This window comes from Neopsephotus bourkii, unplaced genomic scaffold (assembly GCF_033783945.1).
Source record: "Neopsephotus bourkii isolate Nb327-2 ecotype Australia unplaced genomic scaffold, CSIRO-AGI_Nbou_v1 NB_360, whole genome shotgun sequence".
Taxonomy (NCBI): domain Eukaryota; kingdom Metazoa; phylum Chordata; class Aves; order Psittaciformes; family Psittacidae; genus Neopsephotus; species Neopsephotus bourkii.
Genome location: NW_026900866.1, coordinates 1,370,536 through 1,389,014, shown reverse-complemented (window position 1 = coordinate 1,389,014; position 18,479 = coordinate 1,370,536). Strand labels below are relative to the sequence as shown.

The 18,479-nt window shown below is 35.1% G+C and overlaps 1 protein-coding gene across 1 annotated transcript in view; it reads left to right on the top strand.

Annotated features, from left to right (window-relative positions):
- Positions 1-18,479, top strand: part of USH2A (usherin) — a 375,196-nt gene that overhangs the window by 122,737 nt on the left and 233,980 nt on the right. The window contains exons 22-24 of the mRNA XM_061348575.1: positions 10,812-10,942; positions 16,511-16,637; positions 17,024-17,125. Coding sequence (XP_061204559.1) covers positions 10,812-10,942; positions 16,511-16,637; positions 17,024-17,125 — 360 coding nt within the window. The remainder of the gene's footprint in view (positions 1-10,811; positions 10,943-16,510; positions 16,638-17,023; positions 17,126-18,479) is intronic.

Genomic DNA, 18,479 nt, shown 5'->3' with positions numbered 1-18,479 from the left:
AGCGATGTTGTATGGCCAATCACCCACTTTTTGATTTAGTCTATTATAATATTGTAATCAATCATGATTTTCTGTGTGGCAGGAGGTCTCGTACTTTGAGAGAAAGGGAGAGAATGAAATTAAATTAATGAAAAGAGAATGAAACTATTATCAGTGAATTTTGTAGAAGAGGAGGAGAAATCCCTGCCTGTGGCAGGGGGGAGGGATGGGGTGGGTTGGAACTGGTCCTTTCCAACCCAAACTATTCTATGAAATTTTCTGGCTACCACCATTCAGAATTAGCCAGTTGTGTATTCTGTAATCACTCGTGTTTTAGACAATAATGTAAAAAAATCAACACAATGGCAGGCTACAGCCAAGTGATATTTAATTCAGAAATCCTGTAAGAAATTAAAATCCTGAAAAGATGACACAGGATCAATCAATAAATGCCTGGAAATATCACAATATATGGAGGTTAAATGACATCCTGCTATCTGAAAGAAATTAAAGTATTTTAAGTATTGGCCTTATCTCTTTTTATTTAGATTATTAAAATTAGTTGAATGTTAAATCTTTACCTTTCTCTTTTGTATTAGGAACAAAAAGTTGGCAATGTCTGCCCTAACAAGTTTACAGCCCAAGTGTAAGACAGGATCAACTACACATGCACAGACAGCAGTGTTGGGAACTTTTATCCAAGTTATTTTTGTAATCCTTGTGTCTTGGCAGTTTAATTCCTTGTTAGTGTTGCAGTTTAACTCACACTGGGTAAAGGGAATGAAGGTAATATTTAGTAAACATTATGTGCTATAGCAAATTATTTCCTGTCATTGTATTTTTCTATATTCCTCTGTTTGCCTCAAGTTGAATCTTTGTTTAAGTTGCCCTTTGTTTAAGCCCACAGACTATTCATACCTTTGAATGTCTTTATACTTATTTCTGGATCACCTTTTCTTCTGATTGCCACCAAAGAACGTTGTTCAGAATTATACTTAGTTTCTCCCAAGTATTTATTAGAGTCATGAGAAAATCATGAACTCCTTATCATTCATGGAAAATCACTGAAACACCAACAGATACTACTGTTTGTGCTGCTTTGTGTATCTGTCAACTTACTAATGGACTCACAGTGAAAATCTCAGCTCAGATCCTCAGCTGAGGAGAAGGTAGCACATCTGGATACAAGGAAGATGTTACCTCTGCGTGCCACTACTACCAGCATTGTTACGTACCATCCCAGTCACCCAGGTAGGTGACTGCACACAGGGCCTGATATCTGGCTCTGACACCTGTGAGGTGTATTGACCACATTAGCTGTATTACTTGATGTGCTACAGGAGTTTTCCCAAGTCCGCCACATAACAGTGAACTACTTTCTTAAAAAACAGAGAAAAGGGATGTTTTGAGTTGTATTTATCACTCTGGAAGTATTTCATAGTGTGTGATTATTCAGCTGCTTGATGAATGTGATTTCATTACCATGCTAGTTTTGCTTTATGCTTCTGTGTGTGCTCAACTCCTACAGTGAATGCAGGGATTTGATTCTTGCGAATAAACCATGCTACAAATCAATGGATTGGTGAATGGATTAAAAGCAGCCTTGAGAAGAAGGATTTGGGGGTGTTGGTTAACAGGAAGCTCAGTACAACCCAGCACATGCACTTGCAGCCCAGAAAGCCAACCATATCCTGGGCTGTATCAAAAGAACCTAAATCTCCCCTCTTTTAGTTTAAAACCATTCTCCCTTGTCCTGTCACTATATGCCCTACAAGGCCCTGTAAGCCCCTTTGTGGCTTTTTGTAACCCCTTTAGGCACTGGGAGCTGCTCTAAGGTCTCCCCTTAGGAAGCCCTCTCTTCAGGCTGAACCAGCCCAGCTCTCTCAGCCTGTCTTCAGAGCAGAGCTTCTCCAGCCCTCGCAGCATCTCCAGGGCCTCCTCTGGACTTGCTCAAACAGCTCCACGTCCCTCTTGGCCCAGAGCTGGATTCAGGGCTGCAGGGGGGGGGTCATTAGAACAGAGGGGGAGAATCACCTCCCTCGACCTGCTGGTCACACTGCTGGGCATGCAGTTGAGGATGTGGTTGGCTTTCTGGGTTGCAATGATCATTCCATCAAAATCCTTTTGAGAACTTCGCTCCTGTATTTCTGTCTAAAGGGTTTTTTTCCCTCCTTGTTAGATTTCCATTTTTGTCTTGTAGTATTCCTCAAGACACTCATTAGCTTATTTTAGTTATTCTTCTGTTCTATATGTACATTGTCTAATCAATAACCTTCACTCACTTCAGAATTTCCACCTTATTGTGCTTCCAGCTTTCTGTGATGCAGCGTGATAGAATTCTTCCTTGGCTAGTGCACTGTTGTTTAAACTTGCTGTGTTTCAGATCATTACACTGACTTTAATTTTGATGTATTTGCATTTCACTCAGTTTTAGTCATACTCTTTTTCCCTGATCAGTTAAATTACTCTTTTTGCAGTGTTACATTTGTACTACTGCTTGAAATACTAACTAAGGCTTATAATTGAAGTGCTATTTACAGCTACTGACCTCCAGCTTGTTTCTGATTTCACTGTGATGTTGACCTTTTATAGATTGCACCCTTGTAAATCTTTGAAGTGATTCTTCTTGTCATCATATTTCTAGTAATTATGATTTGCATTGCATTAACACATAGAAGCCTCTCCCACCTTACCCTTTTTTTTTTTTTGGCATAAGATGACCTTTTTTTATGCACTAATTCACATATGGGTAACAGAATACAGTTCTTTTGCTAAAGGATTTATCCTGGAATGAAGATGAATGCTCACGTCTATTCATAGTTTAAATGCTATAGTTTGAATTAATGAAATTACTGATAATGTTTCCTGGTCCTAGAAACTATTATCTTCCTTTTTCAACAAAGTCAGAGCCTGTTGAACTTCTTTCTAGCCTATGCAAATATAAATAAATAAAGATTACAGATATTATTTGAGAGATGCTGTATCTGAACAAAATTTTCTCAAATTTTGTTCAAGTTGGGCACTAACATCAAATAAAGCATAACTTGAGTATTCGGCTGGTGTTTCCTCTTTGTTCATATTTCACTTCAATATAAACAACAATACAGAAACAAACTTGGAGATGATGCTTACCCTAAGCAGAACTTAACTCCCAGAGTTTCAAGTTTACACTTATTTCTGCTCTGTAAAAAATAATGCTGATTGTATGGATGCTTTTTATGTGTTTACCCCATGTACACAAGTGGAAGAGAGTGAATTCTGTCCCTAGACTTGCTTAATAAATTAATTTGAGCCAGTGTATTACTTTCTTTAATGATTGTATTCTTTTAGTTTGTGTAGACAGCTGGATGTTGACTCTAATGGCAGAGGAATGCTAGCAGATAATGGTATCATCTGAATCTCAGTATTAGGTTTCAACCTTATATGCATTTTTCTGAGGTCTTTATTTATTTGCTTAGATAGCTCTAGATAGTCTAGCAGACTGCCCAGGTCCTTTTGGGTCTTACTGAGCTCTCAGATACTTCTTATGTCAGTATTTTGCTAATTGTCCTAATTATGTTTCTCTTCTCACTAAGAGAAAGTGCCTGTGAAAAGGTACATCTTTGCTTTAAATTTCTTCCCTTTTACTTTCCTTGAATGCTATCTCGTTTGTGTGTTGGAAAGCTGCTCTGTTCATCATCTGCCTTTCCTAGACAACCTCAAATGATTGTATTCTGTCTTCTTCCTTGTGCACTAAGTGCAACAATCCAGTCTTTTTCACTTTTTCTTCATAGTCAAGTATTCTCATGCCATGATTAATCTTGCTTTTAGCAGTTGGGTTTTTTTTCCAATTTTTGTTTTATTACTTCATCTAATTATAAAATCTTTAATGTATAACATGGCTTATTTATTATGTTCTGTGGTATAAGAACTAATTGGACAGGTTTGGAATGGCCCAGTTAATTCTAAACTGCAACTATCGATGGGCAAAGTAATACTAATACAGGCTGCTTTTAAGAAAAGTCTTGTGACATTTTGCATAATATGCAGTATTTGAGAAGGCTAAATCAATACCCTTTTTTGGATGTATTAGTGTTTCTAAAATGTCAGTAAATACCTAGTGTCCAGGCAATTTTTATGAATGCATGTGGGCATTTTGCTGATTTTATATATATTTTAAGGCTATGGAGAACAAAACAGTCATGAATTTTTCAAACATTACAGATCCTTACACGAGATTCTGTCCACCGTTCTTCAGGAAGGAATATGGAGGCAGGGGGTTTAAATGATAGCTCTTGGGAGACATACCTCCATCACTGGCTGAGTACAGACTCCTGATTTTGAATCTCGTGATTTAATCACTGGGTATTACACTATTCCTGAAAAAAAAGCATCACTCTAAGTAAAGGGATCAAGTGCTACTAATACATCAAGTCTTATCAAATGACTTTAAACTTAGCTTTCTTTTCACCAAGGTTTGCTGTAAATCTTTCTTACAAGGGAGTATCAGGACTTGTGTCCTTGCTAAAAGGAGAAAATTGATTTACAGTATTCATATGGTACCAGCAGCTTCCTATGAGTATGCAATAATGAATTGGTATATTCTATAGCTTTTACCCCTGTGTAACACACTGGAATGTGTTACAGAAGTCCATCTGAGATAAACTTATAAATGTGTGTCTTCTGATTAGAATAACAGCATAACAAATCTTGTACTGTGTGCAATATTCTTATTCTTCAAATACTCTAATTGATTGTTCATTGGGCTCAGTCAGCCAAAAGTGGAGAGAAAGTTTGTACAGACATCATTAGTTTTTCTCCATTTAAAGATTAATCATGAAGAGCTCTGGCTCTTTAATTCCGTAATTTGTATATTTAATGGGCTGCTGCAGAATCTATGACAGTAATTAGCATAGCCTGAAAACTCATTAATACGCAACAACATGATTAATGCAGCATTAATGCAAACATGACTGAAGTTATTTGGGTTATGTAGTAAGAAGATTAAAGCTAAAATGTCCTGTTTGTTTTACCAGTAGTGGGTATAATGGGGTAGCAAGCAAAATAAGAAAAACCAGGTATCAAATTTGTTGCTTAATGTAAAAGAACTACTCAGTTCCTATCAAGAGGATTCAGGGTTTTGCCCCATAGTTGGTTTCCACAAGAGGTGTTATATATTTCCCTTTCATTCACTTGTCATTTTCTGTTGATGCTTGTTCAAGCTTTTAGTTTGACTTAACTTTTTGGCAGTTTTGAACGATTATGATTCTATGAAAAAAAACTCCTCCCAGTTGTGTCATTCTGAATAAAGTTAAACCTTTTCAAAATAAGGGGGTTTTGTACAGTATTATTTAAAAAACAATAGAGTTTTAGCTTCTGCTGGCTTTACTATCATCACAAGAGAAAAGGGGCTGCTGACCTGCAATTGAATACTCCAGTTATAGTTTGGTATAAGTTTGGGATTTTTTCTTTGTGTGTTTGCACGTATAAGTGTACATGTGTATATGCGTATGTATAAGGACAGTCATATGTATGTCCTTATACATACGTACTAGTACATATTTTATATTTCTACTTAAAAAGCAACTTAAAAATGGACAGCATTGACTTCATCAATGGAATTGCTAACACTGTAACACTGGTGGTGATGAACTTTGAAAGTATTTTCAAACACATTAAGGTATAGTAGAAGACTGAGCCTGTTCCTGTACCAAAGACAAGAAAAGATGTTGGACAGATTTCAGAAGCGTTCTTTCCAGCTTCTTCTCTCAGTAGAATCCAGAAAGCTATAGAACATCACAAAGTATGAAGAGCTTGTATTCAGCAGAGGATGTTCTTAAGTATGTCCAGGCAAGTGTCCTCAGAGTTCCTTCTTTTCTTCTAATTCCACTATTACATGAAACTGCTTCAAATACTGATCCATTTTTGTGAAGTCTCCCTTCTTATTTTTTTTTTAAAGGAGCATTTCCTATTAAATAAATTTTAAAATGTGTTTTAGCTACTGTAATGAGATGTAGCGTACAGAATCACTCTCACAGAGAGAACAACTGAATATTAATTTAATGAAAGCAGATAGTACTGAGAGTTTTAGTTCCCATCTGAAAAAGAAAAAAAAGGTTTATAATTTCTGTGGGGAAATGTACTTTGATTATACAAAAGCATTTGTACCTAGTCTTAATATTAAGTAAGTGCTTAACAGTTGGCATCCTGAAGGTACTGCTGAGAGCCCAATGCTCTAGTCAAAATTTCTATTCATTTTAGTTTGCGTTAAGTGAAAATAAAGGCTTTAGTAAGGGTAAAGAGATAGCTTTTTTTGCCAACAAGTTTCTGTTAATTTGATTGGCATATACAATTATATAATTATTTACACCATTTCATATAATGATGTAAGTAGAAAGCAGATGCAAATCATGTTTGTACAATTCTGGGAGAAATTGCACTGAAAATGAATGTGCTTCACAGATTATGCAAAATCCATTTCTAGTAATGCTTTGTGATTTTCCAGATATTAGGCAGGTTTTTCCAGTTGTAATGTACACTGTTTTCTGTTTAGGATTTTCTAATTCCACAAAGAAAATGTCCCTAATGTGCTAGGGTATCTAGTTATTATTCTTTCTTATTAATCATATGCATATGGGTTGGGATTTGATGTGTTGATGAAAATAAAAATAGTATTATTATTCCTGAGTGCACATAGGTTGGAAATATATTTATGTGGCTGTTCTTGATGCTTTTTGGATGGATTTGTTCATGTGGTTATACCTAGGTTTTGGTGAAGGGGCATGGGAGTTTTGAGGCTTGTGAGCAACTGCTATGCATTTAATGAGTCTAATAACTTTTATTTGCTGGCTATTTTAAATTGGACTCTTAATATCCAGTTGTAAAGAATGGTACTTTACAGATATTTTAGCTGAGGGTATGGGTCAAAGAGATTGGTTTTAAGTAGGTCACTGCTGAAATCTCTCAGCTTTTATTGTAAAAGATGTCCTTGATTACCTTGCCTCTCTGAATCTCTCTTGCCTTCTCTCCTCAGCTCCTCTTCCCCAAAAATTCAAAAAGTTGAAAAACATTGTTTGAGTGCTGTAAATGGTTTTGTACTTTGCAATGCCAGTTAAAAATTTAAATTGAAATTCAGTTAAATTGGAAAGCAAAACCTCTTTACTGAGTAGTTTGAATCAAACAAAATCTAAAGTTTTTATCTGCAAGAAGAACTGTTTAGCATTAGTCAGAAGTGAATTTTATTGCTTTAGTAATTATAAATTATTAGTACATGTTATTCTAATCTGGGAGCTGCTCTAATTTATTAATATTTTCCCCCAACTGCCAACAGCCTTTTCTAAACTCAGAATAATCCTGTATGCTCTCTAAGCTTTCTTTAGGCAAAAACCACAGCCAGCCTCTCAAGGGCACATTTTTTTCCTGTTAAGTACTTCTGTGCAGATCTTGTAAGCCACATTTAATTGTGGTAGTAGAATCTGGACCCAGATGTGAATCTGAGTCTGAATCTGAAATGTTGCTGAAGTTCTCAGACTTGCTAAATGTACATGACAGAGGCAAAGAGGTGCTCCATTTACTTTTTTGTACTAGGTAAAAACATGCATTCTAACTCATCTGACATTACAGTGATAGAATATCTTTTCACTTTTAATATCAGTCTTCTACTAAAAGGAACTCTTAAAATTGTGTGCCCCTGCAGGGTAACAGGCTGATACTGTTTCTCAGTTGAATGCCTTTAGAATGCCTGCATTGGTCACTCACATCCCTATTTCTCTACTAAACTGTGTGTGCCATCTTTGAAAGTAGGATAAAAATCTAATCACCATCTACTACTGCATAAGTTGAAACTGTGTGGATCCTGACAGAAGGTTTGGGATACTTTAAAACATTAATACTAATAGTAGTATTAATACTAATAGTAGTAATTTATTTTACTTATCCTTTTATTACTCTCTATTCTTTTTTCTTTTATATTCACTGTATGGACTGCTTGTATTATGCTTTGTACAATGCCATTACAATTAAAGAAAAATTCAATTACAGAAATCGAAGTAATTTTATTATTTATAATTAAGTTAATGCTGACACCTTGTTCAACTACAGCTATAATTTGAAATGGAATTAAATATTTTATTTCTATGGCATACATGAATGTTTAATTTGTAGTAGAATTTCTTGTTCGTTTTAACTCCACGAATTATAGCCAGCTCCCTACACACCAATCATTTTTGTCACATAAACAGTCCTGTTAGGTGAGTTCTTGAGTTGCGGTTCACGATTCAGGTGATTAAAAGTACATTCCTTCTATATACCCCATGGATGGTCATGCTTCCCATCCAAGATTTGGTAGCTTCAGTATTGCAGCTGAGATGCAGTTTCTGTATATGAAAAATTTGCAGAGGTAATTGTAATATCACTATTTCATTTATGTTTCTATTTATCTGTCATATTTAACATTGAAGTTAAGGCTTTAGACATCCATACTGAAAGAATAGACAGCAGTCTTTGAGAAAATTTCTTGCAAAATGCCCTCCTTTCTTGAATGGGATTTCTAGCTATGTTTGTTCTGACTATGAGGTCCAACTTGGGACTTGAGAAATCTTTTCAGATTATTTTTTTCTTATTTAGTATGTTCCTGTGAAAAATACTAATTTCACAAGTTTTATCTTCCAATGAAAACATTATCTATGAGGATATGTTTGCTTAATATTTGGTTTCTCCATTGCATTCACTTCTAGAAATACAAGAAAACATTAATACTGAAAGTACTTATCTATGAACTTCTTTATGTCATGAGAAACTCCGAAGATACATGAACTTAAAAGGGCAGAGTTCTTTTCTGAGTTAGGTAATACATGACATATGAATTCAGAAGAATTTACTGTATGGACTATGACTGAAAACAATGGCTGCTTACAGCAACTCTATGGGCAGGAATTCAGATTTGCAAGCCCTTTCAATATCCACAGAAGGAAGTAAGCTCCTGTATAACATTTAAAATGTTTGCAGTTACTTCAGTATTACTGTTATGAACCATTTAATTTATATTTTATAAACCAACATTATAAAATATTGCTGCTTTTACAGAAACTCAGTTATGGGGGGTTGGAACTACATGATCTAAAGGTCTTTTCCAGCCCTACTTATTCTATGATTCTATGTTTGTGTTTGTCTTTTTAAAGTAGGCGTGAGGTGGGATCCTCTGGTTCTCAAAAATATCTTTTGGCAGCTTGATAAAAACACTGGCAGCTTCTTAAATTAGCTGTGCTCTCCGTGGCTGGGTTTAGAGGCTATCAGTCTCAGCCTCTACAGGAGATATTGCAGGTAGAGATACCTGGGAGCTCTAAGTACAGCAAAAGTGGTTATTTCTGAGCCAGGCAAAGCTATGCTTCTCCTGAAGTATGAACACTGTTGAGCTTTTACTTGCTGGGTGTTACCTGTGTACACCTGCTTTTTGCAAGTATTTTAATAGCATGACTGATTTTCACTGCCCAGAGAATATATTTCATATCTGTGAGTGTATCATGTGATTTTCATGAAAACATTTATGTAACAAATTTGGTCAAAGGATGTTTCTTATGGGTATAGGTAATGAGCAAGTGGGATCTAATAGGAATGGGCATCAGAATTATGATTTCTTATTTTTCTTCTTAGAGTATAGATGCTGTCTGCAAGAAAAGGTTTTGTCACTTACTGTGTTCTGCCTGACAAGGTAGTGAAAATGCATATGAAAAAAACTGAATACTTTGAAGTTGGGCAAACCTCAGTAAATTACCATGTTCTGTAAAACGCATTTCACACAGAAACATGATGAAGTGTCTAGTATAGGTAGATGCTGCTATTGCTGCCTTTTCATTTCCCTTTCCAAGTATGCTTTTTCCCTACATATGGTTTTGTAATTTTCTTTCTTGTTTCTGTAAGGGGATATTTCAGAAGACAGCTTAAGAGAAAGTTGCTATAGTCATTAAAAAAATGGTGGTTATTTGAAACTTGTTTATTCATCATTATGCTACTTGAAATTGGATAGTTTCTTTATGAATTCTTTCATTAATTTGTTCTCAGGTAGTTACTGAGGAAGTTTATACACTGGACAACAGTATCGCAGTAGTTAAAAGCTGTTTAGCTTGTTTTGATATATCTATGGTATCTTTTTGGGAAAAAAAAAAGTAATTTAACAAACATAGTGGTTTTTCCTTGTATGTCATTTGAATGACATTTCATGTGCTGAGACAATATTTTATCAGAAGTCAAATGGGGGACTATTGATAATGATCTGGAAAGTTATTAATTAAGCTTAGTTCATCCATTATTCCTTGGGATATTTCCAATTTTTTGCTAAAACCTGTTGTTTTCCAGGTGTTCTTTGTGCACTTAAATATGTGAATTTGTAAAAGAATATGTATATAAATATTTCTATCTTTTGGAACCAAAACCCCACCATTCTTCTTAGAAATCCTTTCATGCAGGACCCTCATTCCTACTTTACCAGTAGAAATATTAAGTGGTAAGTGAAAACCCACATGTAAAATATCACATATTAGAACAGTATGCTAATACCTGAATTCTATTTTTCTTAAGAAAGAAGTTACTAAACAGCATAAGTCACAACTACATATATTTTTCTACAGGATGGTAAGGGCTCTGAAATCACAGGTACTTTTCTCAAGGGGTGATTAAATCTGGCTTAGTACAATTTCTCCTGTAATGATTAGCAAGGGTTTTAGGTGAAGAAAAGTTTGATGGTTTTGCTTTGCCATGTTACTGCTATTTGTAAAGCAACATTTTATTTGTAATTTTTGTTAGAATGCATGAGAACCACTTTTGGCATGAACCATCTATTTGCTTTTTCTTGCCAGGTATTAAAGTGAAATTTAGAACCCAGGAACCTGATGGTTTGATTTTTTTCTCCGCATCACCTGGGAATCAAGAAGAATATATTGCACTTCAGCTGAGGAGTGGGCGTCCTTATTTTCTTTTTGATCCACAGGTACAACAAAGACAGAATCCTATAAAATTAGCTTCTTTTTTTTTTTCAGTACTTCTTTACATTGTTATCCTTTTTGTTTTTTTCTTGTTTTTTAATTGATACAAGTTAATTTGCCTTTCAGAACCCTTGGGTAACTGGAGATTTTGGGGAGTGAAACACTGAAACACTGAAGCCTTGCTCATTTTTTGCCACAGTTCATGACTTCATTTTTTCCTTTCCTTTCTATGGGTTCACGTTTTCTGTCAGTACCACCAAACACCATCTAACAGCCTGAAGTACCAAGATTGCAAAGGTGGATAGAACTAAGTTTTGAATTAGCAAATAGTGGTTATATATATTTAATTATTTTTAGGCCTCCCATCTTGAGACTTTGTCATTTCCTGCCAAAATCAGTATGTTGACATTAATGTGATACATACTGTCTCTCACTTCTAGTAATAATGATCATAGAAAAGACATAGATAAAGAGGGAAATATTATCAAATAATTAAAATTAAAAAATAAGGCCACATGCCCTGCATTTCTGTTTGAGTATTTTCTGTTTGCTTTGCCCCCCAAACTCAGATCTCCTCATGGAATAGAAAAGCATTACAGGCTCACTTTATTTCATAAATATACAAGAAACTAAGTGATTAAGTAATTATTTGATTTCCTAATGATATGGTCAGAATGCGGTATCATATATATCCATATATGTGCATCCTTTCTGTAAGGTTACTTCTGCCTTAGTGTTGAAAGGAGTGGTTGCTCTATCAGCTATACCTTCTGTCACACCTCAATATCTAATTATGTGATTGGCATTGTGCCTACTGCTGTGGAGGGGGTTGAACAGAAATGGCATAAACTGGTGGGGATTTATTGATTTGATGATCCACTGTTAACCTGTGCTTCGTGAGCTCTGCCATGGTCCAGGCACTGATGCTCCACAACCATGGGGAGGTGTTGTGCAGCAGTGAAGACCATCTTCAGCTCTGGGGAATCTGTAAAGGAGGCGTGGTGCTGCACAGAGGCTAGTGGGTATTTGATCCCTATGCTAGAAAACATTAAATGTGCTTCTGATCCCAAGATATACTTTCTATTGTTTCCACTGGATTTACGCACAGGCTTTATCTTCCCCTTGCTGCAAGCTGAATCAATATACATTTCAATTTTTTTTGACTATGCTTAACAAAGTCATTAATATTGCCCTCATCTGCATTTTAATAGGTCTCTTTTCTCTTTTGCACTTATACCTTCACTTAGCTACAAAGGAATTTTTATTTCCTTTGCAAGGCCTTGGTGTAATAGTTTGATTTATTTTTATTTAGCTGTTTGTTTTAATGGAAATAGATATCTTTTAACAAGGATTTTAGTGCTTCAAATAGTATTCCTAGCCCCCCTTGCAGATTTGCTCCTTCTGAAGTAGCTGTATGTCAACTAGGTTGGACTCATTCCCCAGGAGATGTTGCATTTGTTTGGATTTACAGTATTTAGGGGGTGGGGAGGAGGTGGGACAGATGGGAGAGTGCCTGCTTTGGGGCTTTTACTTTTTGTTTCTTTGTTCTGTCCTTTTTGTTTCCGTTTTTTTACCTTTTAACTGTAAAAAGTATACATCTTGTCCATATTCAGTTCCTAGATCACTCCAGTTCAGCTAATATTGCAATAATTGCTATCTTGAATTTTAAGAAATTGTTTATGAATATATCTTTGTTTATCTTTGCTTCATTTGAATCAGACAACTCTGTTCCATACTGATTTTTAGGATCATCACTTCCATATTGTTCCCTCTTATGAAGTCTAAAATTGCCTATATTAGTTTTTCAGTGACTGTTCATAGAAATGAAAACAATCTGTCATACAAAACATCCAGGTATAGTGTAGGTCTTAACAGTTATTTACTATCTATCATGAAAGCTAATGCTTTCTAGTTTCCCATTAATAATGTGGAAGAGATTCCTGTGCATTCTCAGATACAACACTGTGGCCCACATCAATATATTTCTTGTAGTATCCTTTTCAAAAACTTTTACCTGTGAAAATTCAGTTACCAAAATTTTTCAGTCCTCCATATCTTTAATATTCTGTGCTACCTTGCTACCTGTACCTTTGTTTCTGTGTTTTTTTCTTTTGACATTATTTGCAGTTTGCTGTAATGTCATGTATCATGTTCTGTAACAGCATTTCTTAATCTTTAGTTTGGGCATCACAGTTTGCATTCATGTGCCCATGCTTTAATTACTACTGACATCATGTGGTTTCTTAACCAAGTTAGATTCATTGCTTTCTCTAATCATGTTTATGGCATATATAATAAGCGCTTATGGCCCTGCCTTTGTGCTTTCTCTTAAAAATTTCAAACATTCCTTCTGATGACAATTGTGTCTCTGCTGCTTTTTATCTATACCAGTGTGGTGTAATATTCTGTTCTCCCTTCCAGCTGTGTCCTCTCAGAGGTTAATTAGTTTTACCCTTAGTCCCTTTCAAGATTCTAGTATGTATCTTTGCTCATCATCAACAGCAAATTTTCTCTTTGTTGTATCTGCTCTGGAGATAGTCCTGCCAAGTCTTAGTGAGGAGTCTTCAGCTGCCTACTTCTTCCTTCTTGAAGTGTTAGTTTCACATCCTTTTCTTCCTGTCCATTCATACTTCTCTCAACTTTCCATGCACCGCCATTCATCTATCTGTCTGTTGACTGACCATCATTTGTCTCCCATTTGTGTTGTCAAGCTGGTCTTTTTTCCTTCCTAATTGTTTTACTGTCATTCCTTACTGGTTGCTACTCATGTTCCAGGAAGCATGAGTTTTTTTGCTAACAGATGTCTTCCTCAGTCTTGTCTGTATAATTAAAGTGTTCCACAGACCTTCCTTCAAACTCACTGTGCCTGCAAACCTTCAGCTGTCTGTGGCTTTTCTTCACATCATAATGCCTTTACATTCATCACTAAATTACACAATCAACTCTAGCTAAATCTATAGTTCTTTTGGTGGCTACAGGTCATTTGTTCTTTTTTCCAGGAAAGCACTCAATGTTTTATACAAAGTGAAATCACTAACACTGAAAATTTAAGGCCAATCTGGAGCACCTATTTCCTTAGTAATTATGACAATCCTATTAAAAATTATTAGTATTCTTCTCACAAAAGGGAGGGAATTGAATTCAGCTTTTCTATTGTTGAAGATAATTTAATCATGAAGAGACACAGATTCATATTTGCTTCATTATTTCTAAGAGCTACTAAAAGTTAAGACTGTATGCCTTGGCAAACTTACTCAGATTTCCAAAACGCATAACAAGCCATTTCACAACAGGATATTTGAATGTGATCACAGAGTCACTGAGTTAAAATGGATAAAATGTCATACAGAGGCCTCCAATGCAGTGCATACTAAACCCTGAACACCACCTTTTTCTTTCAAGTTTTTTGCCCCCCTGAAATAAAGCCTGGGTTAGCCCATATGGTTGTGTGGTCCCAGATTGAATTGGTTACAAATAAATGTGGTTTCTGATGTAAAAAAAAATAAAAATCACCCTGTTAATGGTCTAGGTTGTTGTTAAACATAATATGAAGGACCACTTATTCAGGCACCTGATCTTTAGAATGCAGCATCATTTGTAACAATTTTATCGCTAACTAAGTGCACTTTGATGAGACAGCATTTAATAAAATGCTCATTAATTTCATCATTGGCACGGGTATGCTAAGAAGTAAGCCAGTTTCTTATGTCACGCCCAATTAGCATCCCATGCTAGTAATCCCATTAGTATTGTTGAATTCACTAATGGAAAAACTAATGGGCATGCTACCAGGGCACATTAATTGGGCATGACACCAGTTCTGGTTTTAATTATTAAACTACAATAATGAAATGTGTGTTTGTAAAATATTAAAATGTTGAAATAGGAGAGAAGACAATAAAAAATAGTATGTGAAAAAGTGCACATTGGTATGTAAGGATATATAACTTTGTGTTGTTACCATGGGACAGAGGACTGCTGTATAAACTGCCTCAGTACCAAGATGTTGGCTGAAACGAGTAGGAAACATGCTATAAATATTCATGGGGAATTATTTTTCTGTAATCATGTATATATGTATACATCATACACACTTTCATATATATGATATGCAGTGACAGTCCCCAAGTCAAAATATACTCTAAAATATATGTAGTGTTCATAGATCTATATTCTGACAAGCATTTTCTAATAGATGCACATCACTAAAGCCAGGAATTTTAACAGGAAGTTTTTGGTATTAATCAGAGTAGATACTTATGCTTATCAACAGATTTCCTTCATGTGCATGAAACCTTGGGCCAGAAAGAACTAGAACAACTGGGGAAAAAAATCCTGAACTGTGTGATTTGCTACTGCAAGATAACATCTTAGACACCCAAATTATAAGGAAGCTCAGATTTTTCTTTTATATGTTTTTTGGAAATAGGTTTTTTTTTGTTGTTTGATTTTATTTTTTTAAGCCATAAAGTACCTGTGGAGGTTGGGATTCTTTAATACTGTGTAGTGCCTATGAAAACAAATGTTTTTCCATTCTGTAGTTTCCTGCTACATAGGGCAGTTCTGTTTTGTGAATTTGACAAAATATCTTTTGAGTTTCCTGACCATTCAAGTATGGTATAAAGTCCTGAGACAATATTACAGGAATTGTTGGGAAGTTAGAAGATTTTTTTGGATATAAATCTCAGGAAAATTCTTGAAGTACATTAATTTTATTTTTATTCCATCATTATATGATTTTACATGGTATTGTGGTAGTTTACCATCTTGAGATTTGGTTTGGCAGATGCGTATGTTCTATTCGTCTTACTCAGCTCTTCAGAAAAGATTTATCTCTATTTTATAATGGATGTCTCTAAATTCACTGCTCATATCTTTTTTTATTGTTGGTGTCTTAAAAAGAGTTAAAAATTGTAGGTAAATTTAAAAACATTTCTACAAGCATCCCTTGTACAGTGAAAACATCCTTAATAATTCACTTTTTTAAAATTTATTAATCTGGGTCTCTTGACATGACCTTTTCCTTCATAAACATATTATACTGTCTAACCTAAATGTTGAAGTTCTTTTGATACCAGGTTAACAGGGACAGAACTTACATCTTTATACTGTCCTATATTCACCTCTTTTTTTGGTTCCCTTGCTGTAGACAGGAGCTGCAGACAACAATCCTGATAGGCAGCTGCTTTCTGTGGATCCTACATTGAATTGTGGCTATCAAACTTCGCAACCATACCAATCCATGTAGTTAAACAGGGACTTAATTTAAAAATTAAATAAAAAAAAGAACTGTGTGACATGACCTTTAATCATCTGTGCCTCATCATTTTCTTTATCAGGGAAGCCACACAGGTTTTCTGTTTTTAATAGAAAGTGGATCCTTGATCCCCCATCTATTATTTGAGAAGGTTAATTTAGTGGGGAAATCAGTCTTAAACTTCATTCAGGGTTCCATAACAAGTTAAACAGTGGACTTCTATCCTTATTTTTGGATGATCTATATCACAGATTTTGTAAAGTGTAATGCAAAATCTTCACAGTATTCTTAATCAGATTCTTCTCTTAATAAAAAGGGATCTGCGGTAGCAGTCACTCCAACTAATGATGGTGGAAAAGAGTACAATGATAACAGTTGGCACCAAATAATTGCTACAAGAATTCAAGCACTGGGAAACATCACAGTGGATGGGCAGTACACAGGTAATCAATTCAGTTTCATTTTGCTTTGTAGTTTTGGCATTACTTAGGATATTGCTCACTTGCTTACTTTTCCACTACCTGTGTTCATACATACAGCAAAAAATTCACTTCATTTCTTGACAAAATTACTACTGTTTTGTGTGTGCACCTGAGGTATCTGTCTGATGTGAATTTTTGATAATTTAATAGTAAGTAGGAGGATTTTGCCTTTTTGTGCTTTTAAATCTGTGATTTTGTTAACATGCTTTTGTAAAACAGGGCTATAAATATTCCTGGATATGTATGGGAAAGTATTAGAATATTAGTCTCTTATCAAATATCAGTATTGTGATACTGAGTTGAAAATCCTTTGAAAGCACTCAAGAATAATGACCTATTTTTTTCAGGTTTTTCCTTAGCAACTAGTGGCAGCACCGTGATTGGAGAGAACACGGGAGTTTTTATTGGAGGACTTCCACAGGGTTATACTATTGTGAGAAAAGATGTAGGTGAGTATGGTTATGATATAACAAATCCTACAGAGTGGCATTGACTTAACTGCTTTTCCAGTGCTGTAGGCTGTATTGACATTGTGTCAGAAATATGAGGGCTGTAATTAATTTGCATAATTATTTACATAATTGTTTTAATAAAAAATATGTCTGTACAGTTTCTTGAATTTTATCTTTTGGGATATCTTTATAGCTGATTTCATCATCAGTAAAGAAGTACATGAGGTCCGTGTCCATTTTAATGAATTTTATATACAGAACCAGTGTGCATGTGAAACTTACGGGTATGTTTTACATTCTAGGTTCCCAAATTCTTTTTAGAAATACATGTACAAATCGGTTTTATTAGCTTAAGCATAGGGTTATATATCCCACCATCCCATCTAGATGCTGGGATGGCTCTTACGGTGTGAGTTTGGATCCTTCAATGATTATTGCATTGAAATCAGTGGTGTATGAATACATCTGTATTCTACAGCTGTATTCATGAGCTGGATTATAGCTGGCTTTGAGAAGCATCAATAAACATATGTTCTCATATATAAACTTGGTGTATGTGCCAAGTTTGTATTCTACCAGCAGATAGCACAGAAGTGACTGAATACAAAAGCAGTATACAATCAGCTGTTCTTACTGGATTCATATGCAGGTTTTCATTTTTTTTATTTTTTTTTAAATTTAGTTTCTTTTTTCATCATTAACTAAAAGCCAAATTGTTTATTAAGTTTGTGTTCCCATTACTGATAAGGACATGAAATCTAGCTGATGACTTGATGTGAGGTACACTGGAGTTCAACTCTCTCCCTCTTTGTGACCTTACTAAAACCAAAAATACATGCATGTCTTCTTCTAAAACTTTGGTTCATAAAGTAATCCAGGATGCCTCCCTCAAAAACCAGCTAAATAATCAAAATGAGATTGACTAAAAAATACCATTTAAGAGAAGGCCATCTATAAAATCTGCTTCATATTTTCGTCCTCAGTAAAGAAAGACTTAGCAGCCATAAATCACTATTCTTTTTATCCAAGTGAGGAAAGAAAAACTTCCTGAGGAAGCTTCTAAATTTCTTGAGGAAGCTTCTGCTTTAGCTTTTGCAGCACTGTTTCTTTCTACAGAAGATGCATGCCTTTCTTCAGAATTATGGTTTTGTTTAAAGAGGGTAAATCTGCAAACTTGCTTTGGAATTTTCATGGAATAGATTTACACAGTTGATTTGTAAAGTATCTGTATACAAAATCTCAAAGTTTAATCTTTTCCAGCTACATAGGAGTAGCTGCTGTCTTTAGTGACTAGACCCATCCAAAAGTCTGGAGTTAGCTTGGAGACGAGCTTTATGAAGTCATTGATGGC